The sequence below is a fragment of the Haliotis rufescens genome, unplaced genomic scaffold (genome assembly GCF_023055435.1).
Source record: "Haliotis rufescens isolate VD_foot unplaced genomic scaffold, xgHalRufe1.0.p SCAF_5, whole genome shotgun sequence".
NCBI lineage: Eukaryota > Metazoa > Mollusca > Gastropoda > Lepetellida > Haliotidae > Haliotis > Haliotis rufescens.
This window is the reverse complement of record NW_025964223.1, coordinates 5,545,829-5,573,605: the sequence shown is the minus strand read 5'-3', so window position 1 is coordinate 5,573,605 and position 27,777 is coordinate 5,545,829. Positions and strand designations below refer to the sequence as shown.

At 40.0% G+C, this 27,777-nt stretch overlaps 2 protein-coding genes across 6 annotated transcripts in view; both read left to right on the top strand.

The window, feature by feature from the left end:
• Positions 1–27,777, top strand: part of LOC124133593 (procollagen C-endopeptidase enhancer 2-like) — a 229,584-nt gene that overhangs the window by 144,084 nt on the left and 57,723 nt on the right. For 3 of the 5 annotated variants that reach the window (XM_046498044.2, XM_046498042.2, XM_046498043.2), the window contains exon 2: positions 26,415–26,517. In XM_046498044.2, coding sequence (XP_046354000.1) covers positions 26,454–26,517 — 64 coding nt within the window. In that variant the 5' untranslated portion in view covers positions 26,415–26,453. Of the gene's footprint in view, positions 1–26,414; positions 26,518–27,309; positions 27,365–27,386; positions 27,442–27,777 lie in introns of those variants that run through there. The other 2 variants (XM_048383921.1, XM_048383922.1) reach the window with 2 other exon arrangements.
• On the top strand, positions 20,087–21,367 carry LOC124133616 (activating transcription factor 7-interacting protein 1-like). The gene has a single exon (XM_046498072.2). It carries the CDS (start codon positions 20,087–20,089, stop codon positions 21,365–21,367), a length of 1,281 nt encoding a protein of 426 aa, XP_046354028.2.

Genomic DNA, 27,777 nt, shown 5'->3' with positions numbered 1-27,777 from the left:
ACTATAAATTGTGAATTGTGACAGATGAAGTAATACATCTCGAGCGTAATTTAATTACCAGATTCCTCTTCAAGAATTAGAGAGTTTATTTTGCGAAAAGATATTAGATGCATGGGTGATATTTACGTGTGATTGATGCTGGCCAAGCCACTGACAAGACATCTGATTCAAGTCAAGGCAAAACCGATCCCTGATTATCAAATCATGGAAAGTATATGTTCAGTTTGAAATGGTGAGATGTGACATTATGAAAGATCTGTCTGTTGAAGTAAGAAGTATAGTTTGGGCTGTGAGAGCTCACAGTCATCACCCATCTTCAAGAAACTGCAAACCAAAATTAGGATTGACAGACAGAATTTAAATTTTAAAATCTGAATATTGATATTCAAAATCCTTAGTCTATTATGGGATCAATGTTCAAACCAGTACACCTTAAATATTCAAGGAAAATAAGTTATTTTGAGCTGCAGTAAACTACGGTTATAACGAAATAAATTTCTTCTTCTTCTTCTTCTTCTTCTCCTTCTTCTCCTTCTTCTTCTTCTTCTTCTCCTTCTCCTTCTTCTTCTTCTTCTCCTTCTTCTTCTCCTTCTTCTCCTCCTTCTTCTTCTTCTCCTTCTTCTTCTGTATAGCACTCATAATCTGGATAATTAGTGTGGGCAGGTTGTTGGGTTTCAATATGCTGAGGTAAATTCCCCTTAATGCATGTCCTTGTCTACTGATCTAACCACTGATTTTCTAAATCTGTGAAACTGATGGATCTCTAGCTTGTAGGAAGGTGCCTGATGATGTAAACAATGGCCACAGTAGAAATATTTCCATATTTGCTATTTGTCAAATTTCCTTTTTAGCTCACCTGCATCAATGGTCCAACACTACTGACGTATCTCTTCATTTTCAGACATTCACTTTCTGAAATATCACAATTCCTGCGAATACAAAACCTCTATTACATAATTGCCATAATCCAGTATTTTGGCTGCCTTCACACTGTTGCTAAATCTTCAGATTTTCAACAGAAGTCCTCTTTTTTTTGTCAACTATCCATTTTTAAAAATATAATTTTGAACCAAAAATTCAATGAAGCTACATGTATGACCCAACACACCTGCCATTGCCAATTATTAATAAACATTCAAGGTATTTATTCCTGACTTTCAACACAGTTGCCATGACAACTATATGAAAATGGGTTTTTTTAACTCATAATAAATGACTCATGCAGTTGTATATGCGTATGTCAATGTGGTGTTTAATGTGTAGGAAATATGTTGCATTTGCAGAAATATTTTAATACCTGATATATACATGTCACTGTTATAGCTCCGTGCACCTAACTGAATCTTGTGATGCTGCAATTTCAACATCTCCTGTGAATTATAGTGGGTTTGCGAAGGTGAATCTGATCCAGAAACAATGGCATTAAAATGGATTCACAGGATTCTGATATTTAACACACATGGTCACAAAATCATCTACAGGAAAATTTGTCTGTCAATTTCAATTCCATATCTGTGTGCATAACTGAGTAACTTGAAGGAGTATGTAGCGACTAGCTCTTGTAGTGTCCATAGTGAGTGAGTGAGTGAGTGAGTGAGTGAGTGAGTTGGGTTTAACGCCGCTTTTAACAGTATTCAAGTTATATCAAGGCATGTCAGCTTAATGTGGGAGGAAAGCTCGAAGGTATGCCGGTCTCCGACGTTTACCACTTCGGTGAAACCCATGAGCACGGGTATGGTGCTGACAAACCTAGAAACATAATCAGGGTGAACCAGTATTCGAACCCACAATCATAGGTTCCTGGCATGCCCAAGGGACGCAACTCTGCACAGTGAATCGCGATGCCTTAGATGACTGGGCCACCCGTGCTCCCCGCCCATTGTGAATATGATGCCTATGGCCATCTGTTGATTGTCATCCTTGTCAAATATGGACAAACTAACGTAAAATGTACTGTAAACAATTTAATAGATATACTGGTTATTTTGACACATTGAGAAACAGATATGTATGTAGTTTTTACTTTTTGGCAACCCATGCTTGCTGTAAAAGGCGACTATGCTTGTTGTTAAGAGGTGACTAATGTGATCGTATGGTCAGGCTCGCTGGCTTGGTTGATGCATGTCATCGTATCCCAATTGCGTGGATCGATGTTCATGATGTCAATCACGGAATTTATTATAACTACTTGAAGATTCTGAAGTAAATGCTTGCTTTATTTTAGCTAAATCAAGACACAATTTGTCTTTCAGTTTTTGTGATTTTTCAATATTTATAATGCCTGAAAGTGGGCAGGTAACTTTGAATATTGGCAGAAAAAACTTATGGATCACCTGTCCGACTGTCTTGTTGAGTTTTAAAATTATTTCGAACACTGGTACCAAGTACATTAAATTCAAATCTTTTAGTCCTGGTATGATACCTCTGTGTGTGAAGATCTATGGACACCTCCATAGGAGAGAACAACCTGCCTCAATCAACCGACAAAACATTCCATTGGATATAAAAGCCAAAACATCTGATTTTAATTAAATTGCTCATTCATGAATCACATACAGCTATAAATGTTGAGTCACCCAGAAATGATGAAGCTGTTGATGTGAAATAAAACATACATACAGAAATGACAGCCATCATATTTGTGAACTCATCATGATTGACTGGTTATGTGGACTTTGGGATAGAAAATATGTAATAGTGTGTCTTGATTTAATAGATATACTGGTTATTTTGACACATTGAGAAACAGATATGTATGTAGTTTTTACTTTTTGGCATTATATCAAGAAGACTATTCCATTGTGAATTGTGACCCATTTATGTCACTTACATCATGTCTTATGTCTGGAAGCCTTTCAGTGATGCTTGATGACAACCTTTAATTCGTGTCAGGGACCATGTGAACTAGTGCTGCAAGAGAATTAACCATGGTATTGATTGGGAACATAATGATTGATTTTTTTTGTTGCAACAGGTGAGCTTAATATGAGAATTGTATATGGAGGGTGATATTTATGGGTTGACATGATGAAACATGATTGAGCAATCAATAAACATTGTCCATTTTATTTAGGCTAAAGGTTATTTGCAAAGAAGAAATATAATCCAACGGATTGAAAAATCTTAGATATTGCACATCATGGGAAAAATATGCCATATATTAGAGAAACTGTTCTGTAACTTGATATGCAACTAAGACTGTTTTTTAGGGTAGAGGCTGACAAAAGTAGTAATGATAATAATAGTAATGCATTTTTGATGTCACGAATAATCCATTAATTTTTCATGTTATTGTTTCTTCTTCTCCAAAATGGTTTGATGGATTTCGCTAAAATTTTATGAGGATGATTGTTTCTTTGAAGTGGTTTTAGTGCATCTAAATTGAAATTTCAATATGACCATCAGGTTGCCATCTATGATTTAGAAAGCAATAATTAAGATATCTACTTGTTAACTGAAAGGGACAGAAGCCTGTAACGTGTTCTCTTCAAGGCATCTTCATTGGAAATCAAATATGGCTGCCAGTGGCCATACTGAAAAAAATCTTTAGAAACCACCATATCAGTGAACCTGAAATTTCACATGCATTTTCCGATCAATGACAACACCCCAAAGGGTTGTGAATCCAATTTTCAATATGGAATTAGTCAAGACTAGTACAAACAGCCACACACACACATAGTGAACTCACTATGTGAGTTCAATAATCTTGAGCGTGACATTAAAATCCTATTTCACCTGACCTGTGATCTGAAACTTCCTATGGCCATTACTCAGCCATTTTCATTCAAAATGTGTAGGGGGTGGTCAGGTAGCCTAGTGGATAAAGCGTTCGATCATCAGGCCGAAGACCCTAGTGCGATTCCCGACATGGGTACAATGTGTAAAGCCCATTTCTGGTGTCCCCCGCCGTTATATTGCTGGAATATTTCTAAAAGTGGCATAAAACCATACTCACTCACTCAAAATGTATAGAACTTTGGTATATTAAAACTAATCCTTGTCCTTACAACTGTGGGATGACTGTGTTCTGCTATACTGAAGGTAAGGATGTCATCTGTGGGATGACTCAACACCCTTCAACACTGACAAGGTCAGGATGTCATCTGTGGGATGACTCCACATCCTGCTACACTGACATGGTAAGAATGTCATTTGTGGCATGACCCAATGCTCTACTACACTGGCATGGTAAGGATGTCATCTGTGGGATGACTCCACACCCTTCAACACTGGCAAGGTAAGGATGTCATCTGTGGGATGACTCCACATCCTGCTACACAGACATGGTAAGGATGTCATCTGAGTGATGACTCCAAATCCTGCTACAATGACATGGTCAGGATGTCATCTGAGTGATGACTCCATACCCTTGAACACTGACATGGTAAGAATGTCATTTGTGGGATGACCCAATGCTCTACTACACTGGCAGGGTAAGTATATCATCTGTGGGATGACTCCACATCCTGCTACACTGACAAGGTAAGGATGTCATCTGAGTGATGACTCCACATCCTGCTACACTGACAAGGTAAGAATATCATCTGTGGTATGACTCCACACCCTGCTACACTGACAAGGTAAGAATGTCATCTGTGGGATGACTCCACATCCTGCTACACTGACATGGTAAGAATGTCATCTGAGTGTTGACTCCACATCCTACTACACTGACAAGGTAAGAATGTCATCTGTGGTATGACTCCACACCCTGCTACACTGACAAGGTAAGGATGTCATCTGTGGGATGACTCCACATCCTGCTACACTGACATGGTAAGAATGTCATCTGAGTGATGACTCCACATCCTGCTACACTGACAAGGTAATGATGTCATCTGTGGTATGACTCCACATCCTGCTACACTGACAAGGTAAGGATGTCATCTGTGGGATGAAACCACATCCTGCTACACTGACAAGGTAAGAATGTCATCTGTGGTATGACTCCACATCCTGCTACACTGACAAGGTAAGGTTGTCATCTGTGGGATGAAACCACATCCTGCTACACTGACATGGTAAGGATGTCATCTGAGTGATGACTCCACATCCTGCTACACTGACAAGGTAAGGATGTCATCTGTGGTATGACTCCACATCCTGCTACACTGACAAGGTAAGGATGTCATCTGTGGGATGAAACCACATCCTGCTACACTGACAAGGTAAGGATGTCATCTGTGGGATGAAACCACATCCTGCTACACTGACATGGTAAGGATGTCATCTGAGTGATGACTCCACATCCTGCTACACTGACAAGGTAAGGATGTCATCTGTGGGATGACTTCACATCCTGCTACACTGACAACGTTAGAATGTCACCTGAGTGATGACTCCAAATCCTGCTACACTGACAGGGTAAGAATGTCATTTGTGGCATGACCCAATGCTCTACTACACTGGCAGGGTAAGGATGTCATCTGTGGGATGACTCCACACCCTTCAACACTGGCAAGGTAAGGATGTCATCTGCGGGATGACTCCATGCCCTGCTACACTGACATGGTAAGGATGTCATTTGTGGCATGACCCAATGCTCTACTACACTGGCAGGGTAAGGATGTCATCTGTGGGATGACTCCACACCCTTCAACACTGACAAGGTAAGGATGTCATCTGTGGGATGACTCCATGCCCTGCTACACTGACATGGTAAGGATGTCATTTGTGGCATGACCCAATGCTCTACTACACTGGCAGGGTAAGGATGTCATCTGTGGGATGACTCCACACCCTGCTACACTGACAAGGTAAGGATGTCATTTGTGGCATGACCCAATGCTGTACTACACTGCCATGATATGAAAGAATTAATAAGATGCCAGTGTTATGTTCCAGCAAGGTTGAAAGGGAATTATTTCCCCAATTTTCCCAGAAATTTAATTTCAAATAACCTCTTGTGGACATTGATAGCTGCATATAATATCTGCATGTGTTTCATCATTAAATTACAAATTGGAAAATTGGTTTCAAAGACGGCATGTTTGAAATATGCTCACATATAAAAACTTACATTGATCTGACAGCACTGTTAATATTTGCAGTGGAGACTCCTTCAAACTTTGTTTCTTGATGTTTTCATTCTTCTCATCTGCTCATGGGTATTCAATACAATAGATTGATTAAAGCAATTGTAAATGTTTTCACTTTTTCTTATTAAACAGAAAATGGCATAAATACATAATCAATTCAAGAAACCCAGAGGTTTGGGTTGAATTTAAATATTAAACATCAATGCCTGAGCTATTCTTGTCATACAAAATGAAATTAATAATTTTATATGTTCTCTTGTATGCAATTAACACGATGTGATGTTAATCTTCATATATGTCCCTAGATTGAAACGTCAGGATGGAACAAGTTCTCTCTTTCACTTAGGACATAAAAGTGATCTCATTGCAGATTAATTCTTATCATTGAAAATCAAATTTATAATTTCTTCATGTGTTCTCCTGCATACAATCAACATGAGGTGATGTTCATCTCCTGATAAAGTTCTAGATTGAAACGTCTGGAACTGGATCAGATCCTGTGTCATTTCCCAGAATCAATACCTTTGTGTATATGTTTTATCCAGGGGCAAATACACCAGAGAGAAGGAAATAGAAATCTATCCTTTTTTCCGTGTGTGTCTAGACCCGAAGAATGTGTTTGTGAACGCCATTGATGTATACTAATGATGGCCAGGTAAATAAGGGGATGAAGGTTTAAAAAAGCGGCTTCAAAAAGATAATGAGGGCTTGCCCGAGAAAGTAAGAATTCATCAGGAACTGGTGTTTCTTTCTCTGTTGCTATGCATGAGGTCTTCTCGATGCCACATTGGAGCTGTAATAACAACAGCAGAGGGACTCATTAGCCCTCTCCAGCAGAGCTGGGTAGTCACTTGGTAATTCTCCCGAATCTTGTTTTGAGTTGCCTGCTGTGTGAAGTTCTCTTGGTTATCAAGCCCAGACTTATTTTCTCTGATTTATGATTTTCTTCACACAACATGGAGACCTGAGGTTGGAAAATTGCTTGGATGGTTTGGGGACTTTTTAAAGTAGTTATGTAGAAAGAAGAAATGAGTTGTGAAAAAAAAGATCGGAAGGATCGATGAAGTGTGGATCTGAGCATGGCAGTGAGCTACCCAGCTCATGCTTCTGTTGCAGGATCAGTGTTAAAGGGGGACTTGGCTCAACGTGGATTCATCTTTTTATGGACCCACTTTCTTTCAAATCATACTTAATGGGGGGTTTCAGTCTAACAGTAAAGAATGTCGGCTGGTTCACTGTGCAACTTCAACTGTTGTGTATCTGGTGTCCTTTGACATCATATTTACATCAGTTTATCTCCAATAGTATGGCATCTGGTGTCCTTTGACATCATATTTACATCAGTTTATCTCCAATAGTATGGCATCTGGTGTCCTTTGACATCATATTTACATCAGTTTATCTCCAATAGTATGGCATCTGGTGTCCTTTGACATCATATTTAAGTCAGTTTATCATCAAATATGTAGTGTTGCTGCCAAGAATCACAACATAAATCTCAAATCAGTAAAGATTCAGCATTATATCACAAATATACGCTTTGAAAAATGTGGTGCAGATTTCTGTCAATTGCAGGATTTGCAAAGCAAGTGTACCGCCAAATCAGCATCAGCAGCTATTTGCCAAATCTTTTCATGTTTCTTATCAGGGTGCTCATGTGATTTGATGCACTTTGCGAAGTAAGACCCATTTTCTTATACTATAGATTTTGATAATCGATCAGATCATCTTGATTGGGTGCCGCCACTTTGTTTGACGCAACTGCACGTGATATGAGAAGTGGAATCAGATTGGTCAATAGGAGGGACACAGAAGGTATATAAGTTGTAATAGCCACTGGTCGGGGTCAGTCAAGTCCCGAAATTCCAGCATTGTTCGGCAAGGGGGGAAAATGGACTTTTACAGTTGGTTAACACCCTTGCCTTGGGAGGATGCACGTCACTATACAAGTGCAACCTTGGATGTGACACTAAACCCCATTTCACATCACCTCACCTCAAATTCACTGATTACATTTATGCCTAATATCCAATATGAAAATATGAATGATCGTCTAAATAGTCATTACTGCAGTATAGAGGAATGACAGCTACATTAATGGCATGTATCTCCATGCATAGTGAAATATTCAGTGGTCACTCACTCACTCACCCACACACTCCTCACTCACTCACTCACTCATTCTCTCTCCCACTCACTCACTCACTCACTCACTACCTCACTCACTCACTACCTAACTCACTCACTACCTCACTCACTCTCTCTCTCCCACTCACTCACTCACTCACTACCTCACTCACTCTCTCTCTCCCACTCACTCACTCACTACCTCACTCACTCTCTCTCTCCCACTCACTCACTACCTCACTCACTACCTCACTCACTCACTCACTACCTCACTCACTACCTCACTCACTCACTCACTCACTCACTCACTCCTCACTCACTCACTCACTCACTCTCCCCCATAATCCAAATCAATGTGGAACTGCTGATTATTTCTTGTAAGAAGGTAGATCAGCTTGAAAGTGAACTAAATGGCTCTGCGATGTAACCTAACTCTTGTAGACATGAAGAAACCTTGCTGCCAATCTGCCTGAGCTGTGTCTTCCTTTAAATATTAATTAAAAAAGGCACCAAACCAAACAGAAGTCTTACAGCCATGGTCTGTTCAGAAAGAAGCATCTGTTTGTCATCAGCATCACCAAGCTAAGATAAGCATTGAAATAGCATGATGGAGAGTAGCAGACTGGCCATCTAAAAAATGGAAAAAATTGCTTGCACAGTGTTAAAAAACCATCACTCCATACTTTACTGCACAAACAACAGATTTGACTTGGAAAACACTCCTTCATCCTGCAGCTTAGCCCAAATAAATATGCGTTTTCACACAATTTCCAATTCTTTATTAAATAATGCTGACTTGACATGTATGATGTTAGACATATTTGATGTGTTGTCAATAACTATGGCTGAGGGCCAGACTTCACAGTTTGAAGCAGATGCTCACGCTAATCTCATATCAAACGGTCTCCCTTTCTGCAGACCTTCAGTCCACTAAGTTCCAACGCCGACTTGATGTTGTTTGTGTTTCTTTCTTCTTTTCAATGCAGGAGGCAGTGTTCATTTCCGTCTTTTCCCGATTTGACAGTTCCAAATTGAATTTCTGATGTGGATGTGGCTAGTGTATCGGTGTCGTGGATGTCTTCCTGACAGTTTTAAATTTTAGAGGATGAAAAGTGGTTCTATAATTGTAAGGGGCATTCTTTGTGTGGAAGATATATTTTATTCTTGGATTGATTTTATCTTGATTTCATCCTCATGTTTTTTGGGGTTGAAAATTGGGATTATTTCAATTGGGTTATAAATAAGATGAAGGGTCACTTGCTTGTCACCCAATACTTTAGGCTTGGGAAAGAAACATTAAAAACAACATGGTCGGAAAAGGTTTGGCGCCTCTTCTGAATTGGATGCCATGATTTTTTATTATTTTTTTATTCATTCCTTTCCTGGAATGATATTTTTCTGATGCTTTCATTCTGTCCATGGACGATTTCATCTCAAACTAACAATGTCAATGATTCAAATTTCTATTGATTCATCTTCCTTCTCATGTAATGTCAGTTGGGCGTGTCACCTAAGACAGAGCTTTCTGTTCTTTTAAAGAGAAATGTTAGTTTTTACCTATTGAATATGGATAAAACTTTGTATTTTTGTAAATGTAAGATATTGAACAAAACTGATTAACATGCATTAAAGTGAGGATTATTGGGTACATATATAAAAATCCTTGCATTTTTTTTTTTATTGGTTGTATTAGAATGTTAAAATGTATATTGCCCAAGAACCTTTCTTTCTATGGAGAGGGACTGCCTCCGTGGTCTAGTGGTAAAGCATCCGCCCGGAGACCGGAAGGTCTGGGGTTCAATCCCCGGCCATGTCATACCAAAAGGCATTTATAGATGGTACTTGTTGTTACCCTGTCTGGCGCTAGGCATCAAGGGGCTAAAACAAGGACTGGTCGGCTCGGAGTCAGTTTGCTGTGTCTGAGTAGGGTATTCATGTTAAACTGTGGCATGGTATCTCAGTGGGCTCGCACATAAGTCTGGACACACTGTATGCACATCAGTAATCTTGGACACAGAATTAAACTCCTTTTCACTTCACCTTCCAACATGCTTCTAGGTTTGTCAGCGCCATACCATATCTGTTCATATGCTTCGCCACAGTGGAAAACATCCAAGACCCGCATCACCTAGGCTTTCCTCCCACATCCAACTGAGACTGTCACAGATAACTGAAATACTGTTCAAAGTGGTATTAGACTCAACTCAGACACTCATTCTTTCAAATGTAGTTGTGGAAGAAGTAAGTTGTAAGATTATGTTGATTATTACCGCCCGGTACAATAAGAGAAAGTTTGAATCCAAGCTTTCCCACTCGCTCACTCACTCACTCACTCACTCACTCACAAACTCATAAACTCATAAACTCACTCACTCATAAACTTACAAACTCACTCACTCACAAACTTAAAAACTCACTCACTACAATACTCATTCACCTACTTACTTACAAACTTACAAACTCACCCACAAACACATCCCAAACTTACTCCTTTTCTAGAATTGTATACTTGGAACCAGCCACTCACTCACTCACTCACTCACTCACTCACTCACTCACTCACTCACTCACTCACTCACTCACTCACTCACTCACTCACTCACTCACTCACTCACTCACTCACTCACTCACTCACTCACTCACTCACTCACTCACTCACTCACTCACTCACTCACTCACTCACTCACTCACTCACTAACTCACTCACTCACTCACCAAAAAAGTGAAATCAGAAACCTGATATAATATATCCAATATAATATTTGGACACAATTTAAATACTTAAAATTTAAAATTCTTTCCTTCACTGTTCGACAAAGCCTTGCAGACTGATGCCAGTACTAGTTGCAGCAGCAGGATAGCAAAAAAACAGAGATGCAACAGATGTTCAAGATGATAAAATGGCAACATGGGTGCTTAAGTTGTCTAAGGTCCCACTTCTTTTGTGAAGTTATGTCCCTTTGCTGCCAGGATCGACTGGTTTGAATCCCATATTTATGTTAATTATGATCCTTGGTCTATCTGCTCCACATAAGTGGGTTTTACCAAAGTGCTTGACATCAGTGTCAGGGCCATGAAGACCCAGGTTTGATTTGAGTTTAAGCAAACCATGCTTGTTAAAAGAGGTAACAATGCTTGTTGTAAATGGCAACTAACAGGATTGGGTGGTCAGACTTGCTGACTTGGCTCATGCAAGTCATCATATCCCAATTGCGTAAATGCTCCTAATGTCAATCACTAGATTCTGTAGTTGTGACTCGATTATTGCAGACCCACCGTCATATAGCGGGAAACAAAACTGATGGCTAGATGTGACTGAATAACTGTTCAAAGCAGCTTGTAACCCCAAATCATTCTCTCATTCACTGAAATGGTATATAACAATTATATTGTTGAACAATAGCAGCAGACAATGTGCCCATTACTACCTGGGTACCCACCACCCTACTACCCGACCCTACCCGGGTACCCGCTGTAGATATTTAGAGATAGGTACAAACTGTCCGATTTGGAAAAGTTTGACCATTGCTCTTGCAAAATGTATTTGGATACATGTGTAAAACGATCCGCTCATGCATACACTGAAGTTTAATGCATGAAGTTTTATCTTTATTCAAACATATACAAGTCAGAAGGAATGGGTGCATTGTCAGAAAGAAATGGGAACATTAGTGACTTACAGTGTAACAATAGAGGTTTAGATAATTTTTGTGATTAAACAATATATCACGTGACTAACCACGGGTCCGGGTAGTCCTGTGGGTACCCGGGTCCTACTCAGGACCCACCCGACCTGAGTACCCAAGTTACCTGTCCCAGCCCTAGTGTCTGTATATCTGAGTAGACACGAGTACACAAACACTGTCTGTTAATGCAGACTGACATTAAAGCTGTTGTATATATTTCATGACTTTTTGATTTTATCTCGCTTGAATTTAAGAACGTAATAAAAGAGGGACGAGAGATTTATGAGGACATTTACCTGGTACAGATTGAGTTTTTCTTGTTTCAATTTTATGTTTGGAAAGAGGATCAATTGTCCTCCATCTCTGTTGAACACATTTCCTCGTCACTTCCTGATGGCCTGATCATTAGGCTTGCATGTCTTTTCACAGTCACTATTTATGAGACAGGCACATAATATGCTATTCTCCGTACATTGTGTTCCAATGATGGCAAGCAATTGGGCAGTATTGATTAACTGTGCATCAGTTAGTCTCTACCTAATTACATCATTACCTCTGTACTGATCACACTGGAGCATCCTTTTGAGATTGCAAGTATCACAATCTCATAAGTGGTAAATATGTTTTCCAAGATGTGCATCACTTTGTGTTGAAGCTTTTAGCACATGATTATTTCTTGTCATTTATGACATCTTGTTCTGTGAGACTGGATGATAATGAGTTGAGACGTTGTTTCACGAAGCCATTATCGTTATTTACGATATATCAGGGAAACATTTAAGTCTGGATCAAACAAACCATTGGTCTTAAACACAAAGTGACAGGTCGATCTGGCCGTAGCATTGGGACCGCCTGTGACACAGCTGGCTTGGAAAATAAGCTTGGGATTCTGACCCAGAATCACAGGGGTTGCAGATGAAGAAGGGGAGGTGGGATGACATCCTAATTTGTCCCAGCTTTAGGAATCTGCTGTTTTAATCCCAAGGCTACCATGCAACCAGCCTCAGAATTTGGCCCAGTGGGAATTTCACATTGGAATAATAGTCCCCAGCATGCTTTGCTTTTGTAACTTAGTGAGTGAGTTTGAGTGAGTTTGGTTTTACGCCGCTTTTAGCAATATTCCAGCAATATCACGTCGGGGAACACCAGAAATGGGCTTCACACATTGTACCCATGTTGGGAATTAAACCCGGGTCTTCGGCGTGACGAGCAAACGCTTTAACCCCTAGGCTACCCGACCGCCCCTGTAACTTAGTGGATTGGTCCGGTCGGACTGGGTGATTGTTTGTCATCGTACCCTGACAGCGTGAATTGTTGCCCATAATATCAATCACAGTATTGTCTGGTCCAGACAATCATTGCCCATAATATCAATCACAGGATTGTCTGGTCCAGGCAATCATTGCCCATAATATCAATCACAGGATTGTCTGGTCCAGGCAATTATTGCCCATAATATCAATCACAGGATTGTCTGGTCCAGGCAATTATTGCCCATAATATCAATCACAGGATTGTCTGATCCTGACAATCATTGCCCATAATATCAATCACAGGATTGTCTGGTCCAGGCAATTATTGCCCATAATATCAATCACAGGATTGTCTGATCCTGACAATCATTGCCCATAATATCAATCACAGGATTGACTGGTCCAGACAAGGTTATTTACAGGCTGCCATCCTATAGCTTGAATATTGCCAAGTGTGGCGTAAGAAAACAAACAAACAAATCAGAATTAGTGATAAGAGGGACGGCGTTTTGAACATTATTACCATGTCAAGGTGGTCTGTTGTGATGCTACTGTGGTGAAACCCACAGCTACAGGACCGTACCTGACAGATCAAGGATCATAATTAGGTGAACCTGGTATTCAAACAGCAGATCCTTACAAGGCTAAGGGAAACAACTCTGCACAGAAGTGACATGACAAATGTACTAGGCAGCAACATCATTTTAGAATTCACATCCAACAATAGAACCAGGCACTGAATTGTACAATGTGTAAGATTATCTGTAGATTAGGGCATGTGATTAATGTAACCACACTTAAATAACACATCTGTCATGTGAGTATATATTTTTTTCACTGAGAGGTAAGTACTGTTTCATACACACAACACTGAATGATGAGTGCAGGAAGTACATAAGACAGATCAATTCATCCTTAGGGACTATTCTTTTTTCATATTCATCAAGCGAAAATCTATTTATCAGAAGAAGCTATTCTCTGAACAACTAGCATTTGGCATGTAATCTGCATCCAACTTCATGTGAAACTGTTCAAAGTTAGATCTAATTTCTAAATGAGTGCATTTTTTGGAAGTCTTTTTGTTTTATTTGCAAATTCAATTTAATTTGCTGCCCTAAGGTTCATCCAACTGAGATTGGCTCGGTTGCTATTTCGACATGGCTGTATCTTAAAGGTATATATTCAACACTTTGCAAACGTTTTGTCAATAGAATATCCACTCAAGCTATTCCTCAATGTTATCCAAACCGCTTACTTGATTGGGGTGTCAGTGCGTGTTGCATGCCATACAACTGATTGTGTGTCATATTGCATGGACTGTGTGTATCATGGCTCATGTTTTCAATCACTGGTTTGCCTGGTCCAGAATCCATGATTTATAAATAGGCATGGTTTACCTGGAATACCTGACTGAGGCAGTACACAACATTAACTCATTCAGACAGAATGTTGGTCGAGTTGAAACAGTAGCAGTATAAGGATTACTATTTTGGCCATTTTGAAATCCGAAAAGACTGATAAGTACTCCTTTTGTACAAAGACTTGAATGTCCATTAGAATAAAAAATGGGCTAAAGCACATATAGGTATACACGCACGCACGCACACTATACCACACACACACACACACACACACACACACACACACACACACACACACACACACACACACACACACTGTCACCACACATAGATAGATAGATAGATAGATAGATAGATAGATAGATAGATTGGTCCTCACTCTATAAAGGTTAATACTCCATTAAAATCACACAAAGTGAAAGTCAATTCTAATAACGTTTCGTATCACTATTTATACTTCGAGGGATGTATTACACAATTTCATTTCGGCCTAGTATGTGTGATATCCATGTTTACACTGACAACTATCTGTAACATGGAATAAAATAGTTCATCAATATGACATGGTGACATTAGCGTAATGTATATGCTCAACTTGCTCTACAGAAACATCTTTTGTGGTTTGGTTACAGAAAATAGATCTAAATAATATCATCATTAGATGTAAAATGTGTTTTAAGAACTACCTTATGTCACAGTGACTGCATGCTGCAATACATTCACATCAAATACAGGACGTCAAAATGGCCGACACGATAAACGTGACAGGAGAGATTTCCAAAGTTCTTCATGAACCTATGGCGATAACAAATGTTGGTCGTCTTGGATTAATTGGCCAATGATTGAAAGGTGATTGTAAATATGTTTCAAATAGATGTTGGGGTAAATTCATAGAATGCTGTAGACTGTCACTGTTGATACTATGATAATTTGGATGTGCTTTTCTTCGTTTTGTTCGCTAGGTTGGGTCGTAGTGAGGATATCCTTGAACGGGCATGCAATCAAACTCTCTGACTTATCCCATTGTTTGCTAAAACGCTGAATTCAAGATTAAAGGGTCTAAATGATCAGAAACAACGCTTCTGTGTGTATACGTGCTAGGGAATTCCCAGGGGTATCCTCAGGAATGTGCAGTGGAAGTAGTTCGTCAGTGTTTACGTCATTTCAAGAATACAGTCCTGTGAAAAACATGTGAACGTTTAAAAACGTCATTCATACACTTATGAACTTCAGCTCCATGGTCATGTGACCGACCTCAGATCCAATGGAAAAGCTGTATATCATTGAAAAATTATACTGATAAGTATGACAAGCAGATAAAACATTTGACAACGTGTTTTGCACATCCAACCGAATAAAAGAAGAAAAGTGTTTTATTCACCAAATTGGCTCAGTGACCCTGAATGTTACATAGTAACATAGAATGAAGATTTCAGAATTGTCTGGGTCTTTTCCCATGCCTGTTAATTAATTTCAGAACTGAAAAGAATTCAAATTTGTATAAAATGTGAAGTAAAGTAAAATTATATGATTACATCATTAAAAAACATTTTCTTTTCATTAAGTTTTTTCTTCTGACCATCAATACTTGAAAGAAATCAAGTTGTACAAATAAATTTGATGATGAACTCATAATCTATTGCAAAGTGAATAAAACATTGTCTTTTAGTGCTTCAGCAAATTCAAATTTATGACAATGATACAGTATTTTTGCTCAACCTAAACTTGTAAAATTTTCTAAACTGGTATCCAGCAAAAGCAATTATTTTAACTCCCTGCTATACCAAAGAAAGCAATGGGATTCTGATCCAGTCATGAATACTTTAGATATTGCCCTTTACATCGTCGCCATGATCAAACAAGGTCAGATCTTATTTTAATATTCTCAACCCACTTTCAAGAGCAGCATTCTTTCATTTCTATATCCGGCCACGTGTCGTATGTTTCTTGTCATCTCAAAAATATACTCCATGTACGTTTTATCTACATTCAAAGGCTTTCTTCATCCTGCCATTCTCCAACTCTAGGAATCGATTCCACGTATCCATGCTGCTACCTGCTACAGAGCCCAGGGTCTAAAGAAATGTTTTTCCCCACTGTACGCGATGAGACTGCTATTGAGCAGGCAGTTTTTGGTTGGAGAGTATTATGTAAACTTTGAAACTAAGATATTGGATTGATTTTCTGTTGAGTGGTTTTCCACTTTGACAGTTGTGTTTACAAAGGTGACGGATAACGATCTGCTTCAGTTTTTGCCATGTGGGTGTCCACATTCAGTGACTTTTCAATCTCTGGACTGAAGTCTTCATATTGACAGAACTCTTCAGTAAGTGCTGTGCACATTTACAGATAGGTGCATATTGAGGACGGCCAAACTCCTGTGAGGTTTGTTCAAACCCTGAAGCTTTGGCAAAATGAATGTTCAAACTTGGATCTTTTGAGATAGCACTTTGAACACCAGATAGTAATATTTGGTCAATTGTTTGGGCAAAGAAATATCTTCGCTTCTCAGAGTTCCTGCTTTTGAGGAAAAATTGGCTGAAGGTCAGGCATCATTTCAACATTTAAAATGTTTTCTTATTTTCAAAAGTTTTTGAAAGTATTGTAGTTGTCAATTGATTCTTTTCTGTCCTTGAAAGACGTAACAGTCTTTGATTTAACACTGAATAAAAAATTGTAATGAAGCGAAGAAAGCATTGACGAATGAAGCCAACTAGTTTTGTTTCTTGTCGCACTGGGAGAGAGAAACATCTCCTGCATTGTATATGACACATTACATTTAACATTAACTCCATTGTGGAACTGAACATGTGTGCATACTAGCTCATATACCATGTGCCATTTTCAAGTTGTTTATTTTGAAAGCAATATCTTTCAATATCTGGGTGCACAGGTGGCCCAGTCGTCTAAGGTCCCACAATTTCGCTGTGCAGAGTTGCATCCATTGCAAACACCCAGAACCTATGAATATGTTTCCAGGTTTCTCTGCACCATATCTGTGCTCGTGGGTTTCACCAAAGTGGTGAATGTCTCAGACCTGAATCACGTCAGGATTTCATCCCACTTCAAGCTGACATGCTGTGATATAGCTGGAATGCTGTTTAAAGCAGCGTTACACCCAACTCACTCACTTTCAATATCACCAACAGAGTCTTTTCTCCAAGGCATGTTGCACATTTTCAGTAAAGGTCTAGGTGAGGTGAAATGGGGTTTAACGTCGCGTCCAAGATTATTGCACTTATATAGCGACGTGCATGTACGTGTGTTTGTTTGGACTAGTCCGGACTTATGCCTATTTATAGTGCCATCTCGCTGAGATACCATGCCGCAGTTTAACATGAATACCCCACTCAGACACAGTATATGGACTCCGAGGCGACCAGTCCTTGTTTAAGCTAATTAATGCCGAACGCCTGACAGGGTAACAACAAGTACCATCTTTTAACGTCTTTTGGTATGACGCGGCCGGGGATCGAACCCTGGACCTTCCGCTTTCCGGGTGGACGCTCTACCATTAGACCACGGAGGCGGTCTAGCAAAGGTCTAGAAGTTGGTTCTTGCGTTGTTTGCATGTAACATTAACAATCAGGTATTGTGACACTCATAGTCGTCATTGCCAGCCAAAGTATAGGGTTTTAATGACTCAAATCAAACTTGTTGGAACTCCCAGTTTGTGAATAACGATAGTTCTCCTAAAAGGCCCCTTGACCTATAACATATAGAAAATATATTTTTGCCTGCTGAGGCAACATTTCAGTAATCATGATGTAAAAATACATCTTGAGTTAGGTAGTCAGTAAGAGTATGGTTTTATCCCAAATTTTACAATATTTCAGCTATTTGATGTGGGAAACAAGAAATGAACTGATCACCCATTGAACCCATGCATGGTGGGATTCAAACCCATGATGAGCCCATGCTTTAACCACTCGGCTACTCCACCACCCCTCATCTATATATAAGTGACCTATAGTGGATTAAGGCATTGCAAGTTGTCTCCCTTAGTCATGCCAAGGTCCGGGGTAGAATAGGTCTTTAGCGACCCAAGATGTGACTTACAGGATCGGGTGGTCAGGCTCGCTGACTTGGTTGAAGCATGTCATCAATCCCAATTGCGTAGATCGATACTCATGATATCAATCACTGGATTGTCTGGTCCAGACTTGATTATTTACAGACCGCTGTCATATAGCTGGAATATTGCTGAGTGTAGCATAAAACAACAAACCATGCAACCAACTAACCTTAGTCAGTCCAGGATCTGCTGACTAAAATAAAATTAACTCTGATTATGACCCTAGGTTTACATATGAGTCAGCAGTCAGACTTTATCAAAGTGGTAGACACCTACCATAGTCGACGTAATCAGCGCTCAGGGCGCTCTCAAAATTAGAAATAGGGGGCTCTTATTAGAATATTATTTTGGTGAAAAAACAGAGTTGAAAGATAAATTGTGGTTTATGCTGACAGCCTGAAATGTTTATATATGACAGATATATTTTTCCAAATTTAATTACCCATAATTAAGGGTGCATATAACACACGAGTGCATATTATACGTGAATATATAAGTCTAGTGTACATTGATCAATTGGAAGGGGTGCTAATTGGGATTGTTCACGAGCCAATATATTCGCAAATATCGCCATGGGCGCCTATTAGAGCGGGGCGCTTATAACGTCGAATACGGTGTAAGTATAAGTAAATGACATGCAGTGTTGTAAGTGACATAAAGTTCAAATCGGTGTTAAACCTAACTCACTTATCAGTGTGTGTATTCAACTTAAGGATCGCAATACTCAATTTTAAGACTTTTTGGGGGGGCATTCCTTGGAGCCTTACTTAATGAATGCAGTTACATGCTACATGAGATTCATCTTAGACTACGACAGTTTTACATGAAACATCTCCCCCTCCAGCTCTTCAGCATGTTAAGTACTGCCCAGTGAGGATGCTGTGCATGTTTAGCACTGCGTCACCTTCTCTGGGGATACAGTACATCTGTAGGACTTATCTGGCCACAAATCATGCACACTTTGGCTAAACCGTTTACAGTTAATTTGGATATGGAATTTCCCATTGGAAATGGCTTAGGAAGGTTGGTGCCAGTCTCATCCACGGATACTTCCTCATCAGGAAATGAGGTTAGCGAATTTAAAGATCAGAATTCAGATTCTGGGTAACTGGCTTGAAACCATGTTTATTTCTGGAAAAGGCCTTGCCCAAGGAGGGAATTTATGTGGCTTGAATTTAAGTAACATGTGAAATTTGCAGATTAATATTTATACCTGTATCCTGTAACCTCCGTTTCTATCAACATTAATTGTTTAAAAAAATTAGATTTTGAATCTGATGACATTTCAAGAATATATGGTTGCTTCAGGGTGATAGTGTACGATGGCTTGTAGTTCGTGGCTCCCAAGTTGAATGGCTTACTTTATGGATCCATGGGAGTTAGACTTACAGAAAGGGCTCCACTCTTGGATGGTTCAAGTAGATATAGCTCTCAACTGCAGCCGGGCTTGTACATGTCGGAAGCTGTAGGTTTAGTGTTACTGAAAACAGGCCGACTGCAAGGGTTGGAGATTCTAAAATAGGGTATAGGCTTCTTAGTAAGTATGATTGTTAAAAAGAATGAATTTAATGATATGGAGAATCTTGTTAGTGCAGACCCTGTTAGTGCAGACACTGTTAGTGCAGACATGGTTAGTACAGACCCTGTTAGTGCAGACCCTGTTAGTGCAGACACTATTAGTGCAGACTCTGTTAGTGCAGAGACTGGTAGTGCAGACACTGTTAGTGCAGACCCTGTTAGTGCAGACACTATTAGTGCAGACACTGTTAGTGCAGACACTGTTAGTGCAGACCCTGTTAGTACAGACACTATTAGTGCAGACACTGTTAGTGCAGACACTGTTAGTGCAGACACTGTTAGTACAGACACTGTTAGTGCACACCCTGTTAGTGCACACCCTGTTAGTGCAGACACTGTTAGTGCAGACATGGTTAGTACAGACCCTGTTAGTGCAGACCCTGTTAGTGCAGACACTATTAGTGCAGACTCTGTTAGTGCAGAGACTGTTAGTGCAGACACTGTTAGTGCAGACACTGTTAGTGCAGACACTATTAGTGCAGACACTGTTAGTGCAGACACTGTTAGTGCAGACCCTGTTAGTACAGACACTATTAGTGCAGACACTGTTAGTGCAGACCCTGTTAGTGCAGACCCTGTTAGTGCAGACACTATTAGTGCAGACTCTGTTAGTGCAGAGACTGGTAGTGCAGACACTGTTAGTGCAGACCCTGTTAGTGCAGACACTATTAGTGCAGACACTGTTAGTGCAGACACTGTTAGTGCAGACCCTGTTAGTACAGACACTATTAGTGCAGACACTGTTAGTGCAGACACTGTTAGTGCAGACACTGTTAGTACAGACACTGTTAGTGCACACCCTGTTAGTGCAGACACTGTTAGTGCAGACATGGTTAGTACAGACCCTGTTAGTGCAGACCCTGTTAGTGCAGACACTATTAGTGCAGACTCTGTTAGTGCAGAGACTGTTAGTGCAGACACTGTTAGTGCAGACCCTGTTAGTGCAGACACTATTAGTGCAGACACTGTTAGTGCAGACACTGTTAGTGCAGACCCTGTTAGTACAGACACTATTAGTGCAGACACTGTTAGTGCAGACACTGTTAGTGCAGACCCTGTTAGTACAGACACTGTTAGTGCACACCCTGTTAGTGCACACCCTGTTAGTGCAGACATGGTTATTGCACACCCTGTTAGTGCAGACACTGTTAGTGCAGACATGGTTATTGCAGACCCTGTTAGTGCAGACACTGTTAGTGCAGACCCTGTTAGTGCAGACACTTTTATGGCAAGCATGGGTTGCTAAAGACCTATTCTTTCCTCTCGGTTCATTGGGAAATGATGTCAACAGGATTACACTGTTTTCAATGTACATGGTCATCTTAACCTGAACCGATATCAAGAAGCCTAATCTCCTAAAAAGGTGCAGTCATAGTTTTCTGTATTTTGTGTGTGGATGAAAAGCCCTGAATGACCCAGAGTGATCTGTAGACGTCATATACGTTTATCGCTGTGGTCTGACCCACTTCCTTATGTTAAGTCATATGTTAAGTCAGTGCAACGTTTAAAATCTTTTATCTTGAAATAAGAAGCCCTTTGGTCAAGACAAGGAGAATTTCATTTACCTACCAAATAAATTGTTGATGTACATGGCATGACTGCTGTGACCGAAATCAGAAAATCAATCCAAGACACATTACGTTTTCAATACCAGTCTCAGATTCGCCAATCTTGTGTTATACGGCATCTGAAGAACACTGACATATCACCGGGGTACGTCTAACCAGCACCCTCTGAAATTTACAACATCTTGCTGTCTTTTCATGAAACAGACACATCGCAATTGACGAGGAATTGATTTCTCATGAAGACGTCCATTTCATTCGGAGGTCCACAGCAGAACTAAGTAGCATGAATGTTGATGGCTGTCGACAGGAGCTCGGACTCTTATTTTCAAGTCTTTTGTCTTCCACTTTATTGGGATTTGTTTGTCTTTTAATGATTCCTGACGTTTCCAGCTCTGTCCAGGAAATGGCAACTGTTTGTAATGATGTGTTGGGGACAATCTTAGTCTGAGATGTTCATTACAGAATAAAGGTCACCAAACTTGATTGGCTATGACTGTTGCTTGACAAACTGCGAGACAATTAGTTCTTAATTGCAAGAGTATTAATTGCTGTTTATCTGGGCATAGACAACCAACAGCTCAGTATGGACTTACCGTATTCGACTTAATAAGTGCCCCAATCTAATAAGCGCTGTCGGCGATATTGGCTAATATATTGGCTTTTAAATGATCCCAATTAGCACCCCTTCTGATTGATCAATGTACACAAGACTTATTTATTCGTGTATAATATGCACTCGTGTGTTATATGCACCCTTAATTATGGGCAATTAAATTCTGGAAAAATATCTGTCGGGTATAATACGCACAGACTTTTCTTTTGTATCATTTCAGGCTGTCAGCATAAACCACGAAATTTACGATCTTTCAACTGTTTTTTTTTCTCACCAAAAGTATACTGTAAACTACGGTTATAACAAACTCGAGGGGACCACTAATTTTAGTTCGTAATAACCGTAGTTCGTTATAAGCATACATACAGCATATATACAACAAATGGTCGGGACTAAAAATAAGTTCGCTATATCCGTCAGTTCGTTATAAGCGTGTTCGTTATAAACGTAGTTTTCTGTATTCTAATAAGAGCCCCCTATTTCTAATTTTGAGAGCACCCTGGGCGCTTATTACGTCGAATACGGTATGTGTGGAATTATGGATGTTGGTGCTGTCAGGCTTGGTGTGAGACCAGGAGATGCTGACAGGATGAAGGTATTGTTACATCAATATGTCCACCTACCTGTTTTTAAAATGATTAAGTAGGATGATTACGGAAGATGATTAAATTTGAGAAAGCAGCTTGTCAGACACGAGGTACAAAATAAATTCTTGATCACATCTGTGGCAAGTTGGTTTCCTAATGAATGATTATCTATCATATCTCTAGGTTTGATTGGAAAATGATGATTCATCAAACCTTGTATTTAAAAATAGGGTGCATGATATTTGTTTTCCTGCACAATTAATTAAATCGGGCTTTTTGTAAGGATAAAAATGTTGAGTTGAGTTGTTATGTTAATATGACGTTGAGGGACACAATTTCTTAATGATGTCCCATTGGTAGTTAAAGTGAACTTTTGACCTTGGCACCAAAGCTTTAGCCTGAAGCTCTGCATTTGAAAATATGTAGACTGTTGTTTGTTGGTGTGGAGGGTATTTAGCAGGAGCAGACAGATCTCCTTTTGGAGCAGTTTAAAAGTCTGATAGAAATCTGATTTACTTAATGATGAGGGTGTGAAGTTTTTTCGATCCAACAAATTAACTTTCCAGGGGATTTACAGTCAAAAATTAATAACAGCTTGAATCGTGAGGTTGTTACTCTGAAAGTGAAGAGTATTCCCATCATTAGTGTAAGAAGGGGGCTAGACTTTAGGTGGGCGGGATGAAAGTGTTACAGATTTTCTTAAAGTGAGTGATTACGGTTTTACGCCGCTTTTAGCAATATTCCAGCAATATCACAGCGGGGGATGCCAGAAATGGGTTTCACACATTGTACCCATGTCGGGAATCAAACCCGGGTCTTCGGCATGACAAGCGAACGGTTTAACCACTAGGCTACCCGACCACCCAAGATTTCCTTAAAATGTTAGGTAGGTAGGATGATGGACATGAGGTTTTAATTATAATATTATAACTAATTTTTTATATTGATAATTACAGTAAAGAATTTGTTAGCATATTTCATGTTGGTGGAATTGAAAACCCACTGCTTTTCATTATTTTTTTTGACATTTCATTTCATTCTTTTGTAGATGGCAGATTTGTATACCAATGTAAGGCCATCTGACTCATAAACAGTCAATTTGACTCAAATGTATTTATTTTCAGTTCAGCTAACTAATGTTCATTTGTTAGTGCTGCTGAGAGATATATCTAATAGAAATGACAATGATGATTATCACAAAAAAACTCAAAAAGTAAAATCATCAAACACTTTCAAATAATGATGGCACCAGGTGTTCACAATAAGGTGAGCTTCAGACAGCATTTGGCATCAAATGTGGAAAATGTTCTCTAATGTTGACCATAAAGCTTTGAGTTGTGATGCTCCTTGAAATCATGAAATTGTGGAAAGTAGGCTCCAAAGGGTGGAGCTGCTGGAATATGGCTCCTTGCAAAGGGAAAGTTGACTACATTGGATCAGAAAGGTGTGACCTAACATAGCAAGAACTGTTCTCATCAGTGGTGAAGATCCGTGAAGATCATGAGTAGAATAGGTCTTCAGCAACCCATATTTGCCTTAGAAGGTGACTATGCTTGTCATAAGAGGCGACCAACTGGATCGCGTGGTTTGATGCTCACAATGTCAATCACTGGATTGTCTGGTCCAGACTTGATTATTTACAGACCGCCGTCATATAGCTGGACTATTGCTGAGTGCGGCATTAAACAACAAACAAACAACAGTGGTGATGAAGCTGATGATGAGAGACTGGTCAAAAGCCAGAGAAATCTGATGTATTTTACATTGACTAGATGGGGCTACAGTGATTGCCCTATGTATTTCACATTGACTAGATGGGGCTACAGTGATTGCCCTATGTATTTCACATTGACTAGATAGGATTACACAATCCTGGTAATGGCATATCCATTCTTGAAGGACAGAAAACCGTTCCATCCCTCAGTCTCCTGCTTGAACCTTTGTGTATGTCTGAGTAGACTCTGTGCGTTTGACATAGACGTAAGATTGACTGCACAGTTCCCTATGATTAGTTCTAGCATCTGCTGTGAGCAAGAGTTCTTAACATTCATGAATATCCTTCATCGTGTGTGTCGACTGCTTGAAACATGTAACCCAGCTTGCATTGATTCTAAGACTGAATCTTGACTGAGTTTTGAATCTGGTCGTATTGATTGCTCTGCTTGCAGAATAGGCTTTGTGAATTGTGGATTTTAGGAGAATTTGAAAATAACACTTTGATCCTGTTGTTTTAGGTAAATGGAATATGCATTGAAACTTAATCGATACTTTCAGTGTATTTGAAGGATCTTATCTCCTTCGGAAGTCAACATTTCTTGGGAATAATAAATCCTTTGTTGCATTGTGTATCTGAGACTATTTTTGAAATTTGTGATGCTTATGACAAAGGTGAAGATGCACTCTCCTCAGTCAACCCTTGTCTGTACCCACCAAATAATTGCATGACCCTTCAGAACACACCCCATCCCAAATCCCGGCTGATACTCACCCTATCCACACTCCCACCTGCATACCAACCCCCAACCCCACCTGCATACCCATACCCTTCTAAGTGGTCTGTCACCCCTGCCCCCACTTGCATGCCCACCCCCATCCCCACTCCCACCTGCATGCACATCCCCACCCCCCACCTATATACTCACCCCCCCCTCCCACTTGCATACCCATCCCCATCCCCACTCCCACCTGCATGCACATCCCCACCCCCCACCTACATACTCACCCCCACCCCACTACCACTTGCATACCCATCCCCACTACCACTTGCATACCCATCCCCACCCCCACTCCCACCTGCATGCACATCCCCACCCCCACCTACATACCCCCACCCCCCCACTCCAACTTGCATGCACATCCCCACCCCCACCCACATACCCATCCCCACTCCCATCTGCATGCTCACCCCCACCCCCAGCTCCACCTGCATGCACATCCCCACTCCCACCTGCATACCTATCCCCACCCCCACCTGCATATCCATCCCCACCCCTACCTGCATACCCACACCCTCCTAAGTGGTCTGTCACAAAGTGGTGTTAATCTTTCAAATGTATTTCTCAATGAGGATATATGAAAATTCAAAATATGCCATTGAAAATAAATGCAAAGCTTTGTTTGCACCTGCAACATGAAATGACAGCGGTAGAAGAACTGTGCTATAAAATTACCATGTAATTGGCTTCAAATTGATCATTTTAAATCTATGTTTGTGTTGTATTGATTCAATAAACATGAATATGTGCTGTGATGAAAAAAAATACATAGTCCTCTAACAAATGTGTCATTAATGATTGTACAACAGATTGCAATATATCAGGGGAACACTGTCCATTGACAGCACGATACAGTGAGGGGTCCTTGTCAATGCACCTCTTAGATTGATTTGGAAGGATATATGGCCATGTGACAGCACTAAGCATTTTGCTGGGAAGTGTGTCTGTATAAGCGTGTGTTTTTAGTGTTGTTCAAGTATAGATTTAATATAGGAAACAGCACATGTCAATAGCATCATTTGTGTTTCAGGTGAGTGATGATGGGCCTTAACCACGTAATGCCAACAGGATGATCCCGCCTGTGTTCCTGGATGCAGTCTACATTATGGGAGTTCTCAGTCTCGCTGTTCTAGGTGAGATAACATTTATATCATGTCTGTGTTCCTGGATGCAGTCTACATTATGGGAGTTCTCAGTCTCGCTGTTCTAGGTGAGATAACATTTATATCATGTCTGTGTTCCTTGATGCAGTCTACATTATGGGAGTTCTCAGTCTCTCTGTTCTAGGTGAGTTAACATTTATATCATGTCTGTGTTCCTTGATGCAGTCTATGTTATGGGAGTTCTCAGTCTTGCTGTTCTAGGTGAGATAATGTTTATATCATGTCTGTGTTCCTTGATGCAGTCTACGTTATGGGAGTTCTCAGTCTCGCTGTTCTAGGTGAGATAACATTTATGTCATGTCCGTGTTCCTTGATGCAGTCTACATTATGGGAGTTCTCAGTCTCGCTGTTCTAGGTGAGATAACATTTATATCATGTCTGTGTTCCTGGATGCAGTCTACATTATGGGAGTTCTCAGTCTCGCTGTTCTAGGTGAGATAACATTTATATCATGCCTGTGTTCCTTGATGCAGTCTATGTTATGGGAGTTCTCAGTCTCGCTGTTCTAGGTGAGATAACATTTATGTCATGTCTGTGTTCCTGGATGCAGTCTACATTATGGGAGTTCTCAGTCTCGCTGTTCTAGGTGAGATAACATTTATATCATGTCTGTGTTCCTTGATGCAGTCTACATTATGGGAGTTCTCAGTCTCGCTGTTCTAGGTGAGATAACATCTATATCATGTCTGTGTTCCTGGATGCAGTCTACATTATGGGAGTTCTCAGTCTCACTGTTCTAGGTAAGATAACATTGATATCATGTCTGTGTTCCTGGATGCAGTCTACATTATGGGAGTTCTCAGTCTCGCTGTTCTAGGTGAGATAACATTTATATCATGTCTGTGTTCCTGGATGCAGTCTACATTATGGGAGTTCTCAGTCTTGCTGTTCTAGGTGAGATATCATTTATGTCACGTCTTTGTTCCTGGATGCCGTTGTCAAAGCGATCTTAGCGCTAAGGTGATCATAACTCCCATATTTTAACATAGACTTGCGACAGTCGTCTTGCTATGGTTGTTTTGTATAATGACACCCTGGATGGATTCTTCATAATGGGAGTTCTCAGTCTCACTGTTCTTGGTGAGATAACATTTATATCATGTCTGTGTTCCTGGATGTGGTCTTCATAATGATAGTTCTCATTCTCAGTGATTTGGTGAGATAATGTTAAATCATGTCTATGTTCCTGCATGGACTAATGTCTGTTTAATAGTGCTAACCTGCTTTAGT